Genomic DNA, 22,608 nt, shown 5'->3' on the forward strand with positions numbered 1-22,608 from the left:
GAACTAACCCAATGACCCTTCTAAATAGTGAGGAGAAATAATTCATGAAGGATGAAAATGGAAGCAAGATGAGCCATCTGAGGCCTTGGCAAGATGAATACACCATAGGGATTCCCTCAGGAGTCCCAAGAAGAATAGGCAGCTTTGTCTAGAGTACCAACTTGACTTTGCCATGGGGCTTTAAGAGCACTTGCATCTTAGAAGACATGATGTTCCTTCCATGGGTACGTATGAGATGGCAATGAATCATGCATGCTAGCCATCAAGAATATCACATGAGTTCTCCTGAAAGCTAGCCTGAGAGCTAAGGATAGCAAAGCAACTGAACCTTCAGTCCAGTTCAGGGAACTATTTTAAGCAGCCCAACTTGGACTACTTCAGAGCCCCTGGCCTAATATGCCAATATTTAAATACCTATTTGGGGATTAATAAAATATATGAAGTATTGTTATATACCTACTGAATATGTATTTTTGGCTCTCTACCATTCTCCTTTTGTCAGGTCTAGAAGAAAATTTGATTATTTAAGGATATAAAATTGAAAAGAAGTCAGCTTATGGAAGTTCTATTCTAAATCTTTTAGTTTTAGAAGGGATCCTACCTATTGTCAGTTAGAATAGTTTTAGTTTTCAAAATTTTCTTAACCTTCTTTGAGTTGTAAACTTCAGATAGAAAGCACAATGCTTTGTGGTTCTGTATTGTGCTTGACATTTTGGTTTTAAAAAATCTGTTGTATTTAATTCCTGGTCCCTTTTCATTCTTCTGCTAAGGTCCTCAGAAATGGACACTATTCTCTTCCCTTTTTCCCTTCTTAAGGCTTGTCATATATATGCATGTGGACACACACACACACAGAGCCACAAAAGTTTATTATTTTAGGGCTCATTTACAAGGGAAAAGAAAATACATACATCTGGAAAAAAATGTACTAGACTCAGTTAACTAGAAGCATAAACAAAATAAAACAACCTTAATCCTGACCTGGATAATACTTGAGTCCATCCTATTCTACTGGTAGTACTTTCCTTGGTCTAGTTCATCCTATCATATCATCCTATGATGATCTAAGTTTCCCCTAGAACAAGAAGCATTTTAATGTCCTGGTTAGGGGTAGGGAGATTGGTCAATGATGTCTTAGTCCTTAGCACAGGTTTGGAATTGCATCATCCAAGGTCTTAGCAACAAAGTTTGGAGCCAAGTCCATCAGAAATTACAGTATCTGCTAGAGTGATTATGAATGAAGATAGATAACTGCCTTTCTACAGGCACTTTCCTCTAAGTCTGATGGCAGCTTCAGGAGGCATCTTTGAAGACAAAAGTACACACTGTAGACTGAATATCCCTGAGGTCTACATGTTCTCCATATGTGTTCCTGACTGTTTTTGTACTTTAAATTTGATGCCATTCTCTCAAGGAATTTTGGGTGTATTAAGAAAAAGTGGGCCCCAATTTGGGGGCATTGTTTTATACAATTTCTATATTCTTGATAAATCCCATTTGTAAAAGATAATGGAGTTTAACTGAATAATTTTAATGGGGAACATACCAGTAGGGGATTAAAAAATTATATAGTGTTAGACATCTCAAATTCTCAGGATTGCCCCTAGAACCTTAGGGAGAGGTTAGTCACTCTCTGCCAGTGAAAGTGGGATTTAGGAAAATAAATGTAGTCAGAGAGGATGGGTTGCTACACTTTAACACTCATGCTGATTTTCCAATTTAGTTATATTGGAATGAGTTTCTTTGTCTGCAATTCCTGACTAATTATCAATCAGGAAGCCTGCTAAATGCCTACTGTTTCTTTTTTAGTGCTCCACTCATTTTTACTATTTAATTCCCTCAAAAAAAAATGGAAAACAGTTAAAGATAGTATTCTTCAATTATATTTTAACAGCCAGAATGATTCATCCTAAAAATCAGGGGACTAGGACTCTGGATCTCAGGACTTTTATAAAGTTCTGATACCCAAATCTATAGAAGATTTTTGTCTTCTATAACAAAGACAATTCATTTTCTTAAAACACTGATTTTCTTCCCTTATCCTCCCTCTCTATTTTGGATATCTTTAAACCTGAGATACAGAACTATGTGAATATTAATACTGCCAGGTATGACATATAGCATCTCAGCAACATTTCTAAAAACCCGAAACAGGACAGATCAAAGTAGGATATGAATCCTTTCCATCTTCTTTCTCAAAGGTTGCAGGATAAACTATATTACTAGAAGACAACATAACAACTAGGACAGATCTTCGACAACTCCTTATTTATTGGGGATTAAGAACAGGGAGAAAGATGTGTATTAAAGTGGGAGGGAAGATCCTGGGAACATCCCTGATATTGCTAAATTTTCCCTTCAGAAAGCTGAGACCAGGATCTAGGTATAGGGATCTGTAAACATCGCCTTCATTATTTACTTTCCCAATCTCTATCCTTTTGCTCTTTTCAGGTTGAAGCCCAGAAAATGATTCTTTGGTTCCTAAGAAATTTTCAGTCTTGGAGTTTGTGATGCATTACAGACTTGTAGCTGCCCAGATCTGATGCTTAACAAGCTATGCCAGAAGGAATTTCTATTTCCAGAATTCCCAGAGAGGCTATAGTGTCAGACTCACCAATACACTGCCTGTCTCCGGACCAGCATGAAACGAGTACCTTTGAAAGAACCTTTTTTTTCCCTAAGTTTTTCCTTCCCTTTTTCTTCTTCCCCTTCCTCCTCTCCCCGCTGACTGTCAGCGGCAACAAAGAACAATTTTCTACTTTTTCCTTTTATTCCCCAGGCCAATATTCCCCCACCTATGTAACTGTAAGACAAATGTCTTCTTAATGCAGAAAAATGCCAAACAGCCATGCTCAGTGCATTATATACCTTTTGATGGAACAGGGAACTTGATTTCAGGAACCCTAGGATATCGTATTAGCAATAATTTGCTACTATTTTTTAACACAAAGCAAAATGGAAGAGACATTTGATGTTGAAAGGTTAAAATAATATAACTATGGGATTTAGAGCTGGAAGGACCTTTTAGAGAACATTTAGTTTACTCCTACAATTTTAGTTTTAAGAAAAAAAGAGATGGGAAAAGAAAAAGTATGTTTGGCAGAGAAGAAAAATCTTTGAAAAAAGAACAGCAAAGAAATTAGCAGAATCCAGAGATATGAAGAATTATACCTGTTGTAAGATTAGTGGGGCTACTAGGTGGCGCCATAGTGCCTACAGTGCACCTGGCCTGGAGTCAGGAAGAATCATCTTCCTGAATTCAAATCTAACTTCAATTAGTTATTTGATCCTGAGCAAGTCACTTGCCTCAGTTTCCTCATCTGCAAAATGGGGATTAATAATGGCACCTACATCCCAAGGTTTTTATAAAGATCAAGTGAGATAACGAAAGTACAATGCTTCGAATATAATAAATATACCACTATATAAATGCTAAATTATATAAATTATACATGTAAAGTATCAAAAAGCTATTTAAATAGTAGCTATTTGTTGTTGCTATTTGTTGCTGTTAGAATCAGGTAAAGTAATACATATTAATGACTTTGAAAACCATGAAGTACTATGTTACCAGCACAATAAGTGCTATCATAAAAAAAGCTATTTGTTTTACTGGAACTTGGGCAGGATGTGCTTCTAGAAGTTGGTAATATAGGTTTCCTGCTAAGCTTTGGATCATTTGTCTCAGACTTTACTTAATTTAACCTGTAACTTATATGCATCTTTTCTTTTGTATCCTCAAGTTTGAAAAAATTGCTAAAGGGATGTAACGTCTGGATCTTTTTTGAGAAGAAGGTTAAAAGGAGGTAGGGTTCAAATCTTGCTTTTATATCTTATTCCTTATATGGCTGGGTGCAAGTCAATTAAGCCAGGGTTTCTTCAACTTTTTTCCACTTGAGGATCTCTTTTTGCCTGAGAAATTTTTATACGACCCCAGGTAGATATGTATATAAAATAGGTATACCAATCAAACATTTACTGATAATAAATCATAATTTTGTAATTCTCTCTTTTAGTTAGCCCCATATGGGGTTGGGAAAAATAGGTTAAGAAGCTGGGAATGGAATGCTCCATGGATTATGAAATAATTATAAAATCATTAGTTAGGGTGAGGTCCCTTTTAAAACTATGCATATAACTATACTATACTATATTATACTACCCTATACTAAATAATAGGTTTATATTATCTTTATGGTTCCTCACTTTACAGAAGAAAAAAAAACTGATTTCCAGAGAATTTAAGGAACTTTCTCAGTCACACAGATAATAAATGTCTGAGACATTTATTTTAGTTCACTGATTCCAAACCAAATACAGCATCCTTTTTACTTCTCCATATTCTCATCAGTTGTCATCTTGTATAGTTCTGAAAAAGCTGAGCTTATATCTTCTATCCCAAATATCCACAGTTTTCTAGTTAACTCATTTCTCCAAACTGTCATAGTTTGATTTTTAATTTTTCATCAGCTTCATTTGTTCTACCCTTTCCCACTATGTTTGATCCCCTCATGGCATCAGTGCAGAAATTGGGGGGCAGCATCCCTTCAATATTACATCCTTCGGACCAAAGGAATAAGGCGTGGTTAGAGGATCATAGTATCATGAATTTAGGGCAGGAAGAGCTTTAGAACTAAATGGACTCAGAGGTCACCTAGTTCAACTCCCTCCTTTTACAGATGAAGAAACAGATGAAGCCCAGATTGGTTAAATCACTTGCTTGGGTTTTGAACCCAGGTTCTCAGATCCCAAATCCGGTGCATTTTCCATTATACCATGCTGTTCCTCACTTGGGAGACATCTTCTTCAGGTCAAGGTGAAAGCTCTGTTGTACATTTTGGGGGCTGAGCTGGAGGCTGAGATGAGACAATGCAGGTGAGTGGAGCTGTGACTTCATCTCAAGATTTTGTGTGGATGCTGCTGGTCCAGAGATGTCCTGATCAACATTTAACAATCAGGCCTCAAAAAATCAGGATAAACTTTTAAGTTTAATTTGTGTTAGCATTTTCTCTATCACTTAAACCCAGAAATTAACAAAACAATAAATGAAGTCATGATTTATAGCATTTGCAGATCTGAGGTTAAAAAAATTTCAGGCCAAAAATTTAGCAGTTGGTTTTTCATGAGTTTGAAGGAATTGACCCCAGCATGACTATGACCCTAATGATGAACACATTTGTATGTGGGCAAAGTGCCTTACATGATGGATAACAACAAAAACTCCAAAACCTTTTTCAGAAAATGAAATGATTGCCTAGAATAACTCTGAAAGGGATGTAGTTTCAGTATCACTTCCATATTGCAGATCAGACAACTGAAAGGCCAGAAAAAAGTTAAACAATTTGCCCATCATTGTAGAGGTATTAAACATGGATTTCAGGTTCAAAGGAATCTTAAGGGCAGATAGGTGAACCCAGGAAATTTAAGCACAGTGCACCAAGAATGAAAATTCAGTCTTATGGTAATTTTCTATGCAGAGGAGAATGGCTTAGGGAATTCTACCTCATTAATAGGTTAAGAGATGGAGTGCAGGTCTACCATTGAGACATTGATCTAATTGAGAAAAGAGAGCTCATGAAGGAGACCCAAAGATTTATAACTACATGAAAACATAGAGTTGTGGGTAGGATTTCTGTAAGGGAATTCTAGGCCAGGAGCCAACATCATCATTGTCCCATTCAATGGATCCTGATGAAGCAGCCGTAGGGTACAGTGCCTGAAATGGTGTGAGGCCTTGGCTGAACAATTAGATGACAGCTGGGCCTATTTGATCTTAAAAAGGATTTGTGCAGAGACTAATAATCATGATGCATCTTTCGATGCTGCTTTTCTCTGGTTAAATGACTAAAAATTCCAAGTATGGCTCATTAACTATAACTCTTTGGGACTTATGGAAATAGCAACCAAATCAGAGTAAAGGAAGGAGGAAACAGTACATTTTTTAGCTCTTGACTAATACTTATTAAGTGCCTCTTAGATGTAAACCATTGTGTGGAAGATACTAGGTTCAGATAACTAGGTTCAGTAGTTTTGTGTCTAGTAAAGAAAATAATAAAATGATACATAAGTGTAAAAAGAAAAGCAAAAAAAAAAGGCTTTGGGAAGTTTGTATGGTAGGTGAGGGAGAATTAATTACAGATGGGGGATCAAAGTGGCATTTAACCTGGAGATAGAGAATGTTAAAAGGTAAAGGGCATTTTGTGGAAGGTGAAAAGTTCAGTGTGGAGATGGGGAATAAATATTATTTAGTCTAAATGGAGCAAAAAAATCCTATGCAGAGTATGTAGAGGGCAATGATATGAATTAATATGGTACCAGGTTGAGGAAGATCTGAAATACTGGGAAAAGGACTCTAACTTCCCTGAGAAGATTTTATTGGATTTTAACTGAGCCAGCAGGATCATGGACAACTTTAACCATATTAAACAACTTGTCAGAAAATAATTTTTGGCTTCTCTTCTGCAACCAGCAAATACAGTGCTAATTACCTACATTCAGTATAGATCTTGACTGATATTTATTGTTATCATGATCAAGGTGAGGCTCTCTCATCCCTTATAATTTATAAATATTTTATTAATTATGATTTTTAAAATGACTTCTATTTCTTAATCTTCCCCTCCACATAACTCTCCCCTATAACAAATAGAAAGGCATTGTGTTGTAATGACTAGAGAGCTGCGTTTGAAGTCAGGAAATTCTGGGTTCAAGTCCCATCTCTCAAACCTACTCGCTTTGTGACCCTAAATCACAGTTACTTGTTGTTCTAAGTTACAGATCTATATTGGAAGAGGAAGTTTCCTCATTTAGGAATTTCTCTATCAGAGGTCCAGCCTGACCCCAAACTTATGTTACAAACCAGTACAATTAAGCAAAACGAACGGATGCACTGAGCATGTGTGACAGCATATGCCTTATTCTGCACCTGTAGTCTCTAGTCTCCCCTTTTCCAAAAAGAGACTGGCCCCGGATGAAGAGAAAACTGGATGGGTTGCCATGGTTATCCGCTATTTGGCACTCACCAAAAACGACATGTCTTTAGACGACCTGGATTTTCCCTTGCTGACTAATCTTGGCGACAGCGAAGGATTACAACATGAAGGACTGGTCTCTGAAGCCCCTGGCATGTCTCACAAAGGGAGGGCATTACTGCTGGCACAAATGCAAAGGAGGGAAAACAGGCAACAGAATCACCCAAGTGAGCCTCACTGCACACTCCCAACCCTGCTTTTCACATCAAGTGAATAATTAAGGAAAAAAAGGGAAAGAGGAGGAAATGGAAACTGCATTTTTTTATGAGAAATATACACATGTACCCCAAGCAATCTCAACGAAAATCGATAGCCTTGACATACCTGGATTTTTGCTTCACACTCACAGCTGTGGTAGTGATTCTGTATAATTATTGGAAGGAGAACGGGAGGGAGGGAGTATAAAGGTCCCTTTTGGAGGGGGGAAGTCCTCAGGCATTAAGTGACTAAGAGACCTTTCTGTCTCTGAGAGAAGATATCTATATAGTGTGATAAGGTTTGCACAACATTCTATAGTCCATCCTCACAATAGCCCTTGAGATAGGCGCTGTTTAGTGATACTTGGACAAAGAAACTAAGGCTCAGAATTTTGTGCCTTGCTCAGTGTCATAGAGCTGTTGAATGTGTGAGTTCTGCTAAAAGTCCAGATCTTCATGACTACAAACCTGTCTCTCTATCCATTACTCATATTGCCTCTGATGTATAGCAAACATCACAACTGCTGTGAAAACAGTCATTTTCCTTAGGGGAAAACAAATGTTCTGTTTCCATAAGTGGGAAAACAGGGAGAGAGAGGTGAAGAGAGAGAAATAAACCTTCATATTAGTGTAGACAGGACAGATCTACAGGATTGCATAGAATGTCACTGGGAAAAAGACCTGAATAAAATGCACGTGATAAGGAAAGAAGCAGCGGTTGTCCTAACATGATTTCTGACTTTCCTTCCTATAAAATAATGGGAAATATCTGACAAGGTATGCAAAAATCTCTGCTTTCTTCCTTTACTGAGAACCCTAAGGAAAAATGAAAAGATGACAGCTCTTGGATTTATATCTCAAGTAAGGAACATAATTTAAAAGTGAAAGTGGATTGGGGAGCAAAAGAACTGTGAAGTGGCCCTTTCTGTGGTGTTTTTCTGTAGGTAGGAAATTCTCATGGATTCATTTTAGCACAACAAATTTAATTTCAATCTTTCTCCCACACCAATCCATCTTCTACCCAGCAAGCACAGATCTGATTACTCATATTTTCCTGTTCATGAAGCTCACTCAAGTGGCTCTCAATGACCTCTAAGATAAAATACAAGCTCCTCAGCTTGACTTTAAGACCCCTTGGCACTACACACCTCTCCGATTGGCTAAGATGACTGGAAAAGATAATGATTAGGGAAACTGGGAGACTAATATATTGTTGGTGGAGTTGTGAACTGATCCAATCATTTTGGAGAGCAATATGGAACCCAAAAAGCTATAAAAGGGCTATCTATACCCTTTGATCCAGCAATGTTTTTACTGGGCTTGTATCAAAAAGAGATCATAAAAAGGGAAAAACACCCACATGTGCAAAAATGTTTGTGGCAGCTCTTTTTGTAGTGACAAGGCATGGGAAAACTGAATGGTTGCCCATCTGTTGGGGAATGGCTGAATAAGTTATGGTATGTGAATGTTATGGAATATTATTGTTCTATAAGAAGTGATCAGCAAGATAATTTAAGAAAGTCCTAGAAAGTCTTACATGAACAGATGCTAAGTGAAGTGAGCAGAACCAAGAGAACATGGTACATAGCAATAAGATTATGTGACAATCAACTCTGATGGTCATGCTTCTTTTCAACAGGAAAATAATTCAGGCTAGTTCCAATAGTTTTGTGATGAAGAGAGCTATCTGCATCCAGAGAGAGATCTGTGGAGACTGAGTGTAGATCACAACATATTATTTTCACTTTTGTTATTGTTATTGTTTGCTTGCATTTTGTTTTCTTTCTCATTTTTTTCTTTTTTTTTTTTTTGATCTGATTTTTCTTGTGCAGCATAATTGTGAAATTATGTATAAAGGAATTGCACATATTTATCACATATTAGATTACTTGCTATCTAGGGATGGGGGAAGGAAGGGAGAAAAAAATTCGAACATAAGGTTTTGGAAGGGTAAATGATGAAAACTATTATGTAAATCTTTTTAAAGACTCTTAGCCATCACAGTGAATAGAGTGCTAGGTCTGGAGGCAGAAAGACTCATTTTCTTGAATTTAAATCTAGCCTCAGAAATTTATTAGCTGCATGGCCCTGGACATGTCACTTGATCCTGTTTACCTCAGTTTCCTCATCTGTCAAATAAGTTGGAAAAGGAAATGGCAAACCAGTCCAGTATCTTTGTCAAAAAAACCCCAAATGGTGTCATGAAGATTCAAACATGACTGAACACACATACACACACAAACACAAACACACACACACACACACACACACACACACACACACACACACACACCCTTCCCTTCCTAGCTTACTGAATATTATTATCCTTCAGGTACTCTAGATCAAGTCAAATCAGCCTACTCTATATGATGATTTCTCACTTCCCTTTCTTTATTCAGATCATTCACATGACAAGAGTACCTTCTTCACTCTTGTTATGGCTCAGAGTTCAAGTACTGCCTCTCTGAGTACTAACCTGATTATACCAGTAACTAAAGTCCTCCCCAAATCCCTTAGGAAATTACAACATTTTATGTATATTTATCTGTATTTGTGTTGGGAATATCCTTTAAGCTTTTATCGCTTTTTAGCTCATCGATGTTCAATATGTGGCTCTTACTTTCATTTATAGAATACTCAAGATTACACATCAATCCTAAGGAAAAATTCCCTTCGACCTCAGTTTATTATATGGATCCAAAAGTGTTTGGACCTTTAAGCTGTAAAACTCATAAGAGGCTGGATCTGTGAGTAGGAGATGGATAAGTTCAGGTTTTCCATGTTTTCAGAACTTCTAAATTCTTACTCTCTCCTCCACTTGCCTTTTCTCTTAGAGCTAAAAGCCTTAGCTTGTCTATTGCGACTAGATAGGCAATTAGCTCACTTGAATTCACCTTCCTTCTAATATGATCTCCAATTTATCCTGTTTGTATTTTGTTTGTATATTGTTGCTAGCATAATGTCTCCCCTATTAGACTGTGAGGTTCTTCAGAAAAGGGACTAGGGTTTTTGCTTCTTTTTGAATCCTCATCTTAGCACAATGCTTGGTGCATGATGGATGCTTATTATTAAGTGCTTGTTGACTTGTCTTGATCTTAGGATTCAAAACTCTCTGCTAACTGCTCAGCACTGAAAAGGAAAACACTAAAGCATAATAGTTTGCATTTATATTGTATAGGAACATAGATTTAGAGCTGGCATCTCTAAATCTGGCATTTGGATCTTTTATGATTGAAGCCTTGCATTTTTATAGAGGAGGAACTCAGTCCCAGAGAGTTTAAATCAGTACTGTCAAATTCAAATAGAAATGTGTCCCAGATCATTACACATCAACTTAAAAACCACAGATTAACAGAATCTATATTGTATCTACGTTGCATTGCATTTTTATTTATTTTGTTAAATATTCCCCAATTTCACTTCATTTATTTCTGGTTATGGTAATGCTTAAGAGTGTTGTGGGCATGTGGTCTGCAGCATGTTTGATAAGAGCATGATTGATAATGTGGCAGCATATTTGATTAACTCCTGTTGAAATCATTGGTTCAAGTTCATCTGTACAGGAAAATTAATTGAACCAAGGTCACAGCATTATCAATCTAGAATTAGAAGGGACTTTAGAAGCCAACTAATCTGATCCCTTCATTCCACAGATGAGGAAATTGAGGTCCACTGAGATAAATTGCTCGTGGGTCAACCAGTAATTAATTGTCGGAGATAGGATTTGAAACAAACAGGTCCCTAACTCTCAAGTCAAGTGCTTGTCAAGTCAGGTTAAGTCAAGTGACCAAGAGAGGTCAAATTCAGCATCTTTTCTATTGCACTCTGCTGCCTACCATATTTTTAGAATTAAAAATACCTTCACATACATAATTTCACTTGAAACTAATAGCTACTTTCTGTGAAAAAGGTTGTATCATTGCTATTTTTTCCACTTTCTAGGTAGGGCAGCAAACTCAGTAAGGGTGATTTGAAAAGGTCACACTGCTGGTAGCTGGCAGAGCCAAGATTTCTAAGTTTATTGTTCTTTTCACTAGGGTATATTATGCCAGCCCAACTGAAATCAACACTATTCCTCTGGAAATTCATCCTATCTTGACAGAAGCCATTCTTGGAGGAGAGGAGCTCAAATATCACCAATTTATCTTTTATCATTGACTGGAAACCACACTTCACATTTGTTCCGGTGACTTTCAGCCTTGGCTATTTCCAGATGCTTGAGGAACATTAATTCACAATCAGAATTTAGCAAGCTACTCAAGGTGAGAGAAAATGAGAAAAGCAAGTGACCAGTCAAAGCAGCAGTAGAGAGTTGTAATTCAGAAGAACAGGACACAGAAGTTTCTCTCTTTTAGCTTTCCCCCATTCCCCTTTGGGGAATAACAGAAAAACTAGACAAGGGATTCCATTTACCTTCTTTGCCTCTAGTTTGAAAGGGATCTCTAAAAGGATATTGGTCTTTTCAGTTCAACCAGTACATAGAGGCAGCAACATAATTCCATGTAGCTTTAAATCTGTGATCTTGCAAACATCTTCCAAGAGGGACTCTCTCATTCCAAATTGTTTACTCAGGCTCTACATGTTTTGTATGAAAGTTTGGGGAGAGACTACTGGCTCTCCTATGTCTTTCTTGGCTTCTTTCCTTTTTTTTTCACCTTCTCTTTTCTTCTTCTTCCCTCCCTTCTCCTTCCCCACTCACTTAAACCAAAATGAACAAAACTTTCCCTTTTCCTGCCAGTATTGTCCATTTTCTTTTTTTTTTTTTTTTTTTTTTTTTCTTTTTTTGGTGAGGCAATTGGGGTTGATTGACTTGCCCAGGGTCATATAACTAGTAAGTGTTAAATGTCTGAGGTCACATTTGAACTCAGGTCCTCCTGACTATATTATACTTTGTCCACTGAGCCATCTAGCTGCCCTAATTATTGTCTATTTGCAAACAGTTTGGGCTTGAGATTTTTTTCTCTGAAACTGTCCATGTAGCTTAGAATGACACAGTTAAGGAGAGATTGAAATGAAAAGCCACCAAATTTCCTGTATTCTGTTTGTGTGATAACAAAGGATCCGGAAGACATCACATCAGAGAGAAGAAGATCAGGGAGACAATTCAGGCAAAACTCTCATTTCCATCACCATGAATAATTTTTGAAGTGGTAACTGAAACCCAAAATCTTAGTGCTTGATCTCAATAGTCACAATAATAAGAAAAACAGAGGCAGGAGGAAGGACAATATCATGGGATGAATCTTATCTATTGTCTTTCAACCTGAAACAAATCATGGAGGCCATTTGCCTCATAATGGAATTTACAGAAAAGTTTGTGATAGGCTCAGAATCAACAAAATCATATTCAATACCAATAAAGCATCTAGGGAGCTGGAATATAGCAAAAAGAAGACTGTCCTTTCCATTAAGCTACACCATGCCAGTCCAACTGAAATAAACACTATTCCTCTGGAAATCCATCCTATCCTGCCAGAAGCCATGCTTATGGAGGCCCAATTCCAGCAATTTATCCTCGCCTATCTTTATCATTCTTTAGCATTGTGGGTAATGGGAATGAAGATGAGGAGTAAGCTCCCAAAGTGAAGGCATGCATAAAAATATGTTCTGCAAGTCCTATGTCCCCTCAGCACCTCTGCATAACCCCAATGCGGGGAGCCATCAATCTGATCCTGTCACTACCCCAGCTCAGTATTACCATGATCTCTTGTTGTTACCTGGGCTGGAGCACTGGATGAAAGGTGAGCCAACTCTCCAATTCTGGTAGCAGCCCGGGGATCACTAGAGCTGATCAAAACAGGAGCACTAATTTCCATGGAATGCCTATTGCTCATAGCCTGGGAGGATTTGTGCGTCATACTGAGGGCAGTGAAGGAGTGGCGTTTCTTGGCATTCTTCTTGCCATCGATACGCCGCTGAATGGCACTGACTGCTCCCGAGCTGCTTAAGGTAGAACACTGGGCCAGATTGCCTGCCATGTTGGTGTCAGATGGCAGGGAGACATCGCAGCCAGATGCAGCAGCTAAGCATGTCTTGTCCATCTCAATAAGCTGTTTGGCGGATTCGTTGAGCTGAGTGCAAGAGGGGAAAAAAAGGGGGGAGGGGGAACATTAAATGATTGTCACATGCTATTTCCAGCTTTTTGTACTCTCTCCCTTTTTCTATTAGCATTTTTAAAAAGATACTGGCAAAGTCTCCAAAAGAGTCAACTTTTTCTAAAAGCCTGATCCAGCACAAGTGCTATGGTAAAAAACAAAAACACCTAAAAAGAAAAGATGAAATGACATCTATAGATTTTATTGAAAAGTTTTCTAGAGGAATTGCACTCCCATTAAGGCTATAGACCTGTGACAGAAAGCAAGACACTTACAGAACAGATAAGATTTCCTTTCTTTCTTTTTTAAGCCACTAGTAGGTTTTATTCAGATCTTTTACTATGTAATCTGTGATTCTGATGCACTAGGCTCAAGAGATGAGCAAAGACAGGGAGGGACGAGATAACCATCATCCAGGAAAATACAGCAGCTAATCAAACAGTGAAAGTTGTCAGAAATATTCCAAATGTTTGACTTGAAGGTATGCTTCAGTGAACTCTCTAACTTATATATGAGCAGCTTTTAGGGCTAGCCTTTTATAGTTTTGGATCACTTTAAGAAAATTTGATGATATAGCTTTCTAAGGTTCATTAGGAAGAGTCCAGGAGTTTTGATCTGAATATTGTGATTTTAGGAGTAAAATGTTTTGACTTTCAGTAGTAAGCCAAGATAGGGTAATTATGAGAAACACTGCTCTTATATTCTCTAAAATGGCCTTTCTGGTCACATGATGAAGTATAAGAGTCTGACAACTCTAGAATGTTAGAACTAGATGGAACTCTGGGATTTAGCTAATTTAACTTCCTTGGTTTCCTCATTTATAAAATGAACTAGAGAAGTGGTAAACCACTTCAGTGTTTTTGCCAAAAAACAAACAAAAACAAAACTCCAAATGGTGTCACAAAGAGTTGGATACTACTGAAAAATGACTGAACAATAAGTGAATAAAAGTGAGTATTTTCTGGAGCATAAGCGGTATTTTGTAACTTAGAAAAGTCCTTTTAAAATAAAATTCTCAGGTGATCAAAGTCTTTTATAACTTGTTCTGGCCCTCTCTCTCCCCAAACTTTCCAATGTTCTTACAAGCCCCCACCATTCTTTGAGATTCAATAATATTGGCCCCTTTGCTATCTTCCCACAAGACTCTCCATCTTCTGACTGTGGGTATTTTCATCAACTGTTTCTTAAATTTAAAGCACTCTCCCTCTTCATCTCTGCCTCCTGGCTTCCTTAGCTACCTTCAAGTTTCAGCTAAAATCCTACCTGTTTCCAACTCAAATTCTACCCCTCTAGACTTTCCCAAACACTTTTAATTCTAATGCCTTTCCTCCATTAATTATTCCCAATTTATCCTGCATAAAGCATGTTTGTACATAGATACTGGCATGTTGTTTTTCACATTATTATGAGCAGGGCAGGTTCTGTCTTTTAACCTTCTTTGTATTCCTAGCACTTAGCACAATGCCGGAAGCATAGCAGATGCTTAATAAGTATATACTGACTATTACAAACCACCAGCCTTTTCTTTCTGATGTTTCATTGTGGCTCAACCCAAGGTCAAAAGACAATTTTCATTAAAAGATGAATTAAAACACAGAAATACACCTACTGTATAACTATAAATTAGTGATATAAGATAATATTAAGTTCTTGGACAAAATCTCTATGAGTGAAAAGGAAGAATTCTTGAATAATTCTGAGGTCCTGAGTCAGCTGGAGTAATCCTAGGACCAAGCAAAAGCCAGATCAAAGGAACATCAAGGGCAGGATTACAATGTATGGGATTTAAGTTTTAGGATTTTACTAATTTTGAGAGTTATATAGATTGTGCAAATCCACAAGAGGGCTGGCTCTCTACAATCCCCCAGAATTTTCTTCCCTGGGTAGGTTGTTTCAAATCTAGGGAGTAACTATATAGGTTCTAGAGGAGATAAGGTTCATGGGGGGGTGAGGAATGTACATTCTAACCACTTCTAATGTTTTCATCTTTATTTTTTGTAACTGGGGGAATATTTACACGAGAGATTAATCATTATTATTCCTAGAGGAAAGAGATACAGCTCTACCAGAGAGTAGAAGATTATATGAATTATATGAATAGACAGACAGGAGACATATTACAGAATGGACGTAAAAAATGCCATAATTTAGCAAATGATTGGATATGTAGGGCAGTTACTGGGTCTGGGGTCAAGAAGACCTGGATTCAAAAATGGCATCAGATATTTATTATATATGCGACTGTTAATCATGTTTCCCTCAGTTTCTTCATCTGCAAAGTGAGCTGGAGAAGAAAATGGCAAACCATTCCAATATCTTGGCCAAGAAAATCTCAAAGAGTAATGAAAAGTCAGACATGACTGAAAACAATTTAACACAATGGATATGTGAGAATGGTGAATCAAGGATAATGCTAAGGTTTAAATCTAGAAAGATGGTATTCTTTTTTTTTAATTTTTTATTAATTTTTATAATTATAACATTTTCTTTGACAGTACATGTGAATAGATAATTTTTTTTTTACAACATTATCCTTTGTACTCCCTTCTGTTCCGAGTTTTTCCCCTCCTTCCCTCCACCCCCTCCCCTAGATGGCAGGCATTCCTCTACATATTAAATAAAAAGATGGTATTCTTGAAAGAAACAGAGAAGTTTAGAAGAATAGGCTTTGAAAATAGGTGAGAATGAGCTATGTTTTGGACATGTTGAATTTGAAATGTCTATGGAATATCTAGTTTAAAATATCACTCAATAAGAATTTATTAAATATCAAGGATACACTAACAAAAATGAAATAGCTCTTACTCTCAAGTAGCTTAGATTTTAATGAAATGTAAATACATAGTAATAAAAAATTCTTAAAACCACTCTTTCTTTCTTTCTTTCTTTCTTTCCTTCCTTCCTTCCTTCCTTCCTTCCTTCCTTGCTTCCTTCTTTCCTTCCTTCCTTCCTTCCATCCTTCTTTCTTTTTTTTTTTTTTGCAGGTGTATTCTATTAGCAAAGTAAGCACATCTTAGAAATAGCTACATAATGGCAAATACAATATGTTGGAAGAAACAATGAATTTGGAATCAGAAGGCTTGGGCTCTAATCCTGGCTCTGTTACTTAAACTTGGGTTACCTACTCTGCCTCTCTGAGACTCAATTTCTTCTTCTTTAAATGAAAGGTGTGGACTTCCAGGGATTTTTCCCCATGATCCATCATCCCAAGTTTAACAAAAAAAAAAAAAAAAAAAAAAAAAAAAAAGCTCTGTAGAAAACAAGCAAGGTTGGTCTTGCATTTGAGTTATATGTTCCTAGGTCCTCTCTAATTTTATTTCAAAATCATTTCTTAAAGGTAAACTCATGATTTGATTATTTATTTATTTATGTTTTTGGCGGTGGTGGTGAACAAAGAATGAGTATAAAATGCCCTCTACTTCAAAGAGGGTAAGTGAAATATGGACTGGACTGATATTAGCTTATCTATTATCTGAAATGTGCCTTTTTCAATTATAAAATTAAAAGAAAGGAGCATATGACAGGAAAAAAAGGTATTCTTTGAGGGAGAAGGGAGTGATTAAAATGAAATTTATTAAAATAGTCCTGGGCCTACCTACTAAGACCATAGCCCTAGTAACTAAAATTAAGGATCACAAACATTTAAAATACATTATCTATTTTCAATTTTTATTTTTTTTTTTAGAGTGATGAGCCCTTAACATGCAAAAGACATAAAAAATGGGGTTTATTCTCCATAAGGGCATTGGTTGGCTGATTTGAGCCAAATTGCCTTGCGTTGAAACCAAAAAGTCAAGAAACCTTCATATTCTTTAGTTAAAGTTTTGACTTAAACCAGGCTGTCAAACAGACCTTAGGTCAGGCTCATACATATTGCCTATATGGTTTATATGAAAAGACACTGTATCAAGACCACATGTATTTCTGCTTTATTGTCTCTCTGCATTGATATTCCACAGTTCTTGACATTCCTCAAGTTAGAGATTTTCTTCTTTCTCTCTATTCTCCTTCCTTCCGAGAAGGCCTTGTGATATTATAGAAAGAGGAACAGACCCCAAGTCAGGAAAGGGAGTTTCTAGTCTTAACTTAGCCATGGACTAACTACGTGACCTTGTACAAACCACTGACCCTTTTTGAATCTTGATATCTTCATCTGTAGGATAAGAAAGTCACATGATCTCTGAGCTTCCTTCCAGTCCTAAAATACTATGATTTATGTTAAACTACAAAGTTAATTGGTTCCATGGGAACCAATTTGAAAAGCTTTGGGAGAATAAGACATAAGTGTAGTAAGTTTGGGACATGATCTAGAGCATGGACTGATGATCAAAGAGTTAAGGAGGAACAGGGAAGAAGGAACTGAATAGGTATGACAGCCAGGAATCAACATGAGGGTCTTAGGGCTCTTGAGGAGCTCAAAGGAAAAGAGAGAATAATGGAAGAAAAGTCATCAAAGAGATTACATCATGAGTCTGCCTAAAGATAATTCTAATTCCAAAGCCATGGGGGTAACAATAATGACAGTGGACATGTACTTAAAAGCACAATGCACTTTACATAGGTCATTTCATTTGATCCCCATAAGTGACTTGCTTAAATCATCCAGATAGTAAGCAGCTGAGGCAAGATTTGAGCATGGATCTTTCTGACAAGTTTAGCACACTCTACATGATAACATGTTGTTTTTTCTCCCTTTAGGAAGAGAATTCTCAGTGAGTGTTAAAAAGTTTGAGAGGTAAAAATCCTTTATGGAAGAAGGCTGATTTCCCATGAGTTGATAGGGTAATAGGTGAACCAGCAAATTATTCAACCCTCTACTTTATCCTTATTGGGCCAGGAGATTTTTGGACTCAAGAGCTTTTCCTTTTTCTTTTTCTTTTTTTTTTTTTTTTTTGAGGCTGGGATTAAATGACTTGCCCAGGGTCACACAGCTAGGAAGTATTAAGTGTCTAAGATCAAATTTGAACTCAGGTCCTCCTGACTTCATGGCTGGTGCTCTATCCACTGAGCCACCTAGCTGCCCTGAGATTTTCCTTAAAAAAAAAAAAAAAAAAAAGGAAAATTAGTACCAGAAACAGCACACAGAGTTATGAATTTGGAAGAATGAAATTTGGGTTTTAATCCTACTTATATTATCTGCCCCCTATATGACCTTAGGAAAATCTTTTAAATTCTTTGAGCCTCAGTTTCCTTATCTGCAAAATAAGGATTAGATGCCATTTGCTCTCCCATAAGGCTCTAATTATATAATCTCATGAACATATAGGCCAGCCAATGACTTCCTATATTAATCTATAACTGCTACCTTCCTTTCATTGCTCCCCAATAATCGTTGCTTGAATAAAAAAATCCTATACTTTCTCATAGATTCTCATTCAAATTCCCATGGATAGTGGCAAGAGATGCTCTCCAGGCTTCTCAGGGATGGAGAGTGATAACACTTTTTTCCAACTGGCATACTTAACTTGGAGCCTTTTCCCAGAGTCTACAACTTCTTCCTAGAGGGCTTTGACACTTCCCACTTCATTCAGTCAAAGATTTGCCAATCACTAACTAATGCCAGCATTGAATTAGATACTTGAGAGATACAGAAATTAAAGACATTGAATTTACAGTCTCATTGGAGAAATAAGCTAGTACATAATTAAGCAATATCTTGTATGCTATATAACTATAATTATACTTTCAAAAAGGGCAAGGTAATGAAAGTCTGAGTATTCAGGCATTATGGAGGACACTTTATAGTCTTTGAAGAATGGACAGTATTTGGATAGCCAGAACATGATAACTATCTACAAATATGTGAGGGACCCTTATAGAGAGAAGGCATTAGATTTGCTTTCTAGAGGCCAGAACCAGAAGCAGTGGGTGAATGTTGCAGAAAGAAACATAGGCCTGATGTCAACACAAACTTCCTATCAATTACAGTAACCCAAATTTGGAATAGAATGCATAGAAAGATAATGGACACTTCTTTTTTGGAAGTCCTTGGGCACAGGATGGGTGACTATTTGTCCATTGTGCTGCAGTGGAGATTCCTTTAAATCTGGCTTTCATATTCCAGATCAGTGAGAATATAATGAAGAGAAAAATGCCCACCTGATTATTACTGTTGATGTTCCAGTTGATGGAAACTCTAAACAAAGGGCTCATTTATTTTAGCAGTTCCTGAGAATAAACTGGTTTAGAATTCACAAATTGGTTTAGAGTTCCCATCAGTCATGTCCAATTCTTCATTTTGGTCTTTATTTATTTATTTTTGGCAAAGATACTGTTATGGCTGGCGATTTTCTTCTCCAGCTCATTTTGCAGATGCGGAACTGAGACAAACTGGGTAAGTAATTTGCGTGGGGTCACATAGTTAATGAGAGACTGGGTGAGATCAGATTTGAACTCAGAAAGAGTATTCTTTCTGATTTTAGGCCAGGTGCTCAATTCATTATGTCACTTAGCTGCCGTTTGGTCAAGGGGTCAGTCTATTCTCCAACATTCTACTCAAATTATACGTGTTGCTTAATATATATTTCAGAGCTTTTTTTTTTTTTTTTTTTTTTTGCAAGTTAAAGATGAATGATATAAGAGTGCATGCATCATGATTCCATTCTGTTGATCTCAGAGTATTGGGCTCTGATTTCACTAGGAGACAAATTCTAACATCAGGCTTCATTTTGCAAATTCCATTTAATCCTGTTAAGGAAAGATGTCAAATGCTCTCCACTGCATTTGCAGCTGGTGGCCACCTTGATAATTTATTTTTAAAAAATCTGCTCCATTTAAGCATCGTGAGAAAGCCATCAATTCATCTCAGGGCCATGCTGCTCTTTGTAAGACCAAGCAGATTACACATGCCGTACTAGGTAGATGCTATAGCAGCATTCAGTAACACTGCCAAGGCAAAAGGGTTGTCAGCATTTCCATTACAAATACCTATTTTTCAGAGGGTGCTTATAAAAAAAAAAAACTCACTCCAGGCGCTGAAATGTGTGATCTAAATCCAGGATTATTTCTTTTGAAATGTTGCTTCCAACTCAGCCTGGCTGCTTTGTTTTTGCTTTATTTTATGGTTCTATTCATTTGCTTTCGTAAAACTGTCCAGTTCAAAAAAACAACTCAGTGCTTTGTTCCCCAAGAATGGTTCATAGGGACAGGATCACAGTACCTGAGGGCTTGGCCCAAATGGAAGTGCAGGCCTCCAGGCACTGACAAATGCCAAGACCAAGTGGAAAAATAAACAAAGAGGAAACAATTCACACATCACCTTTCATGCAGGAACTTCAAAGGATTTTATAAAAACAACTTACTATTCTTTGGGAGCTTTGTTACATAAACATGAGAGGAAGAATGCCTCTGTGTTGGCTTTAAATGATTTATTTCTTTCAAGTAGCAATAAACATATAATGTCTTATTCATCTTCTCAAAGACTCTATAAAGTTGTTATTAAATCCTCCATTTCACAGATAGGGAAATGAAGGCACAAAGATTCAGTTTAATTAAAGAAGCATTTATTAAATGCTAGTTATGCCTGGCAGCTAGTTGGTACAATGGATAGCGTGCCAGGCCTAGCTCAAGAAGACTCATTTTTCTGAGTTCAAATCTGGGCTCAGACACTTACTAGCAGTATGACCCTGGGCAAATCACCTAAACCAGCTTGCCTCAGTTTCTCATTTGTAAAATGAGTTGGAGAAGGAAACACCAAACATTCCAGTATCTTTGCCAAGAAAACCTCAAATGGGGTCACGAAGAGCTGAACATGACTGAAATGACTGAACAGCATGTGCTAAATGTGGGAATTACAAAGCCAGAAATTAAATGGTCCTTGCCTTCAAGGAACTTGAAAATTCTTTTGGAGGAGACAACAAGCCAAAGAGTAAATATAAAATATGTTAAAATTATATATATATATATATATATATATATATACAGAGAGAGAGAGAGAGAGAGAGAGAGAGAGAGAGAGAGAGAGAGAGAGAGAGAGAGAGAGAGAGAGAGAGAGAGAGAGAGAGAGAGCGCTTCAGGAAGGGGAAGGGGAATAACTGGGAATATCAAGAAAACCTTCTTATAGAAGGTGACACTGAAGCTGAGTCTTGAAGGGAGCTAGAGATTCCATCAGATAGACTTGGTGAGGGACAGTATCCCAGTCACGGGGCCAGCTATTACAAAAGCACCTCAAGAGCATGTTAAGCCTACGTGAACCAACATACTGCAGCTTTTTATACACTGGACTTATTTAGTAACATACATTAATTACTAAAAGCAATGTATTGACTTAGTCCCCTGGAAGGACCAAATGCTCTAAAATATGACTTCCTTGGAATATAGAGATCGAACACTCATTTATTCATTCACTTATTTACTAATTGTATCCCCTTTGTTCCAGAACTTGAAACATCATAGAACATCATAAATACTGATATAAAATAGATACTTCTAGATTCCTACAGAATACAGACATGGCTGAATAGGACTTTCAGGCCATGTAATTCAAAATTTTCACTTCATAGATGAAAAACCCAAGGTTCATAGAAATTAAATGATCTTGATCAAAGTCAATAAAACCAAAGGGAACAGTAATTGACAGAGCCAAGATTCAAAACTTGATCTTGTGACTTCTAATTAAATCTCAAAAATCAAACTCTAGACTCAACTCCTGCCTTTTATACTTATTAATTGTGAAACTTTGGGCAAGTCTAGAATTTCACTGAATTTCAGTATTCTAAATTATAATATGGAAAATGGAATATCCATCTCATAGGACCATTGTAATGCTCACTATGAGCATTAAATAAATGATGTACATAAAATTCTTTTAAAATTTAGAAGTTTATAAGGAGTATCAGTTATTCCCATTCTAAACATCTTCAAGTATTTGATTGCCAGTGATAACTTGCCAATTTTCAGTAGAAAAAACCTGGAAAGTTACTGAGGATGAGGATTTTCTTAGAAGAGAACTGAGACACTGAAGTGGTTACTTTCCTAAAACTCAAGCCTGATCATATATCACCCCTATCCCCACACCACCTCCACTCAATAAACTTCATGTCATCTCCTGTTGCTTCAAGGAGCAAATACAAAATATTCAGTTTGGCATTCAAAGGCCTTTATAACCTAGCATCCTCCTACTTTTCTAGTCTTCTAACAACAGATTCCCCAACATGCACTTTTCAATTCAGTGGCGTTGACTTCCTGGCTGTCTCACAAACAAAACACTCCATCTAGGTATTTTCTCTGGTTGTCTCCTATGCCTGGAATGTTTTCCTTCCTCAGTTCCAAGAATTGATTTCCCGG

At 37.0% G+C, this 22,608-nt stretch overlaps 1 protein-coding gene across 3 annotated transcripts in view; it reads right to left on the reverse strand.

Annotated features, from left to right (window-relative positions):
• SH3RF3 (SH3 domain containing ring finger 3) overlaps window positions 1-22,608 on the reverse strand; it is a 564,609-nt gene that overhangs the window by 157,008 nt on the left and 384,993 nt on the right. For 2 of the 3 annotated variants that reach the window (XM_074299631.1, XM_074299630.1), the window contains one exon: window positions 12,946-13,299. The exons of the other annotated variant lie outside the window; for it this stretch is intronic. In XM_074299631.1, coding sequence (XP_074155732.1) covers window positions 12,946-13,299 — 354 coding nt within the window. The remainder of the gene's footprint in view (window positions 1-12,945; window positions 13,300-22,608) is intronic. 3 annotated transcript variants of the gene reach the window in all.

Source organism: Sminthopsis crassicaudata, chromosome 3 (genome assembly GCF_048593235.1).
Source record: "Sminthopsis crassicaudata isolate SCR6 chromosome 3, ASM4859323v1, whole genome shotgun sequence".
NCBI classification, from domain to species: Eukaryota; Metazoa; Chordata; class Mammalia; order Dasyuromorphia; family Dasyuridae; genus Sminthopsis; species Sminthopsis crassicaudata.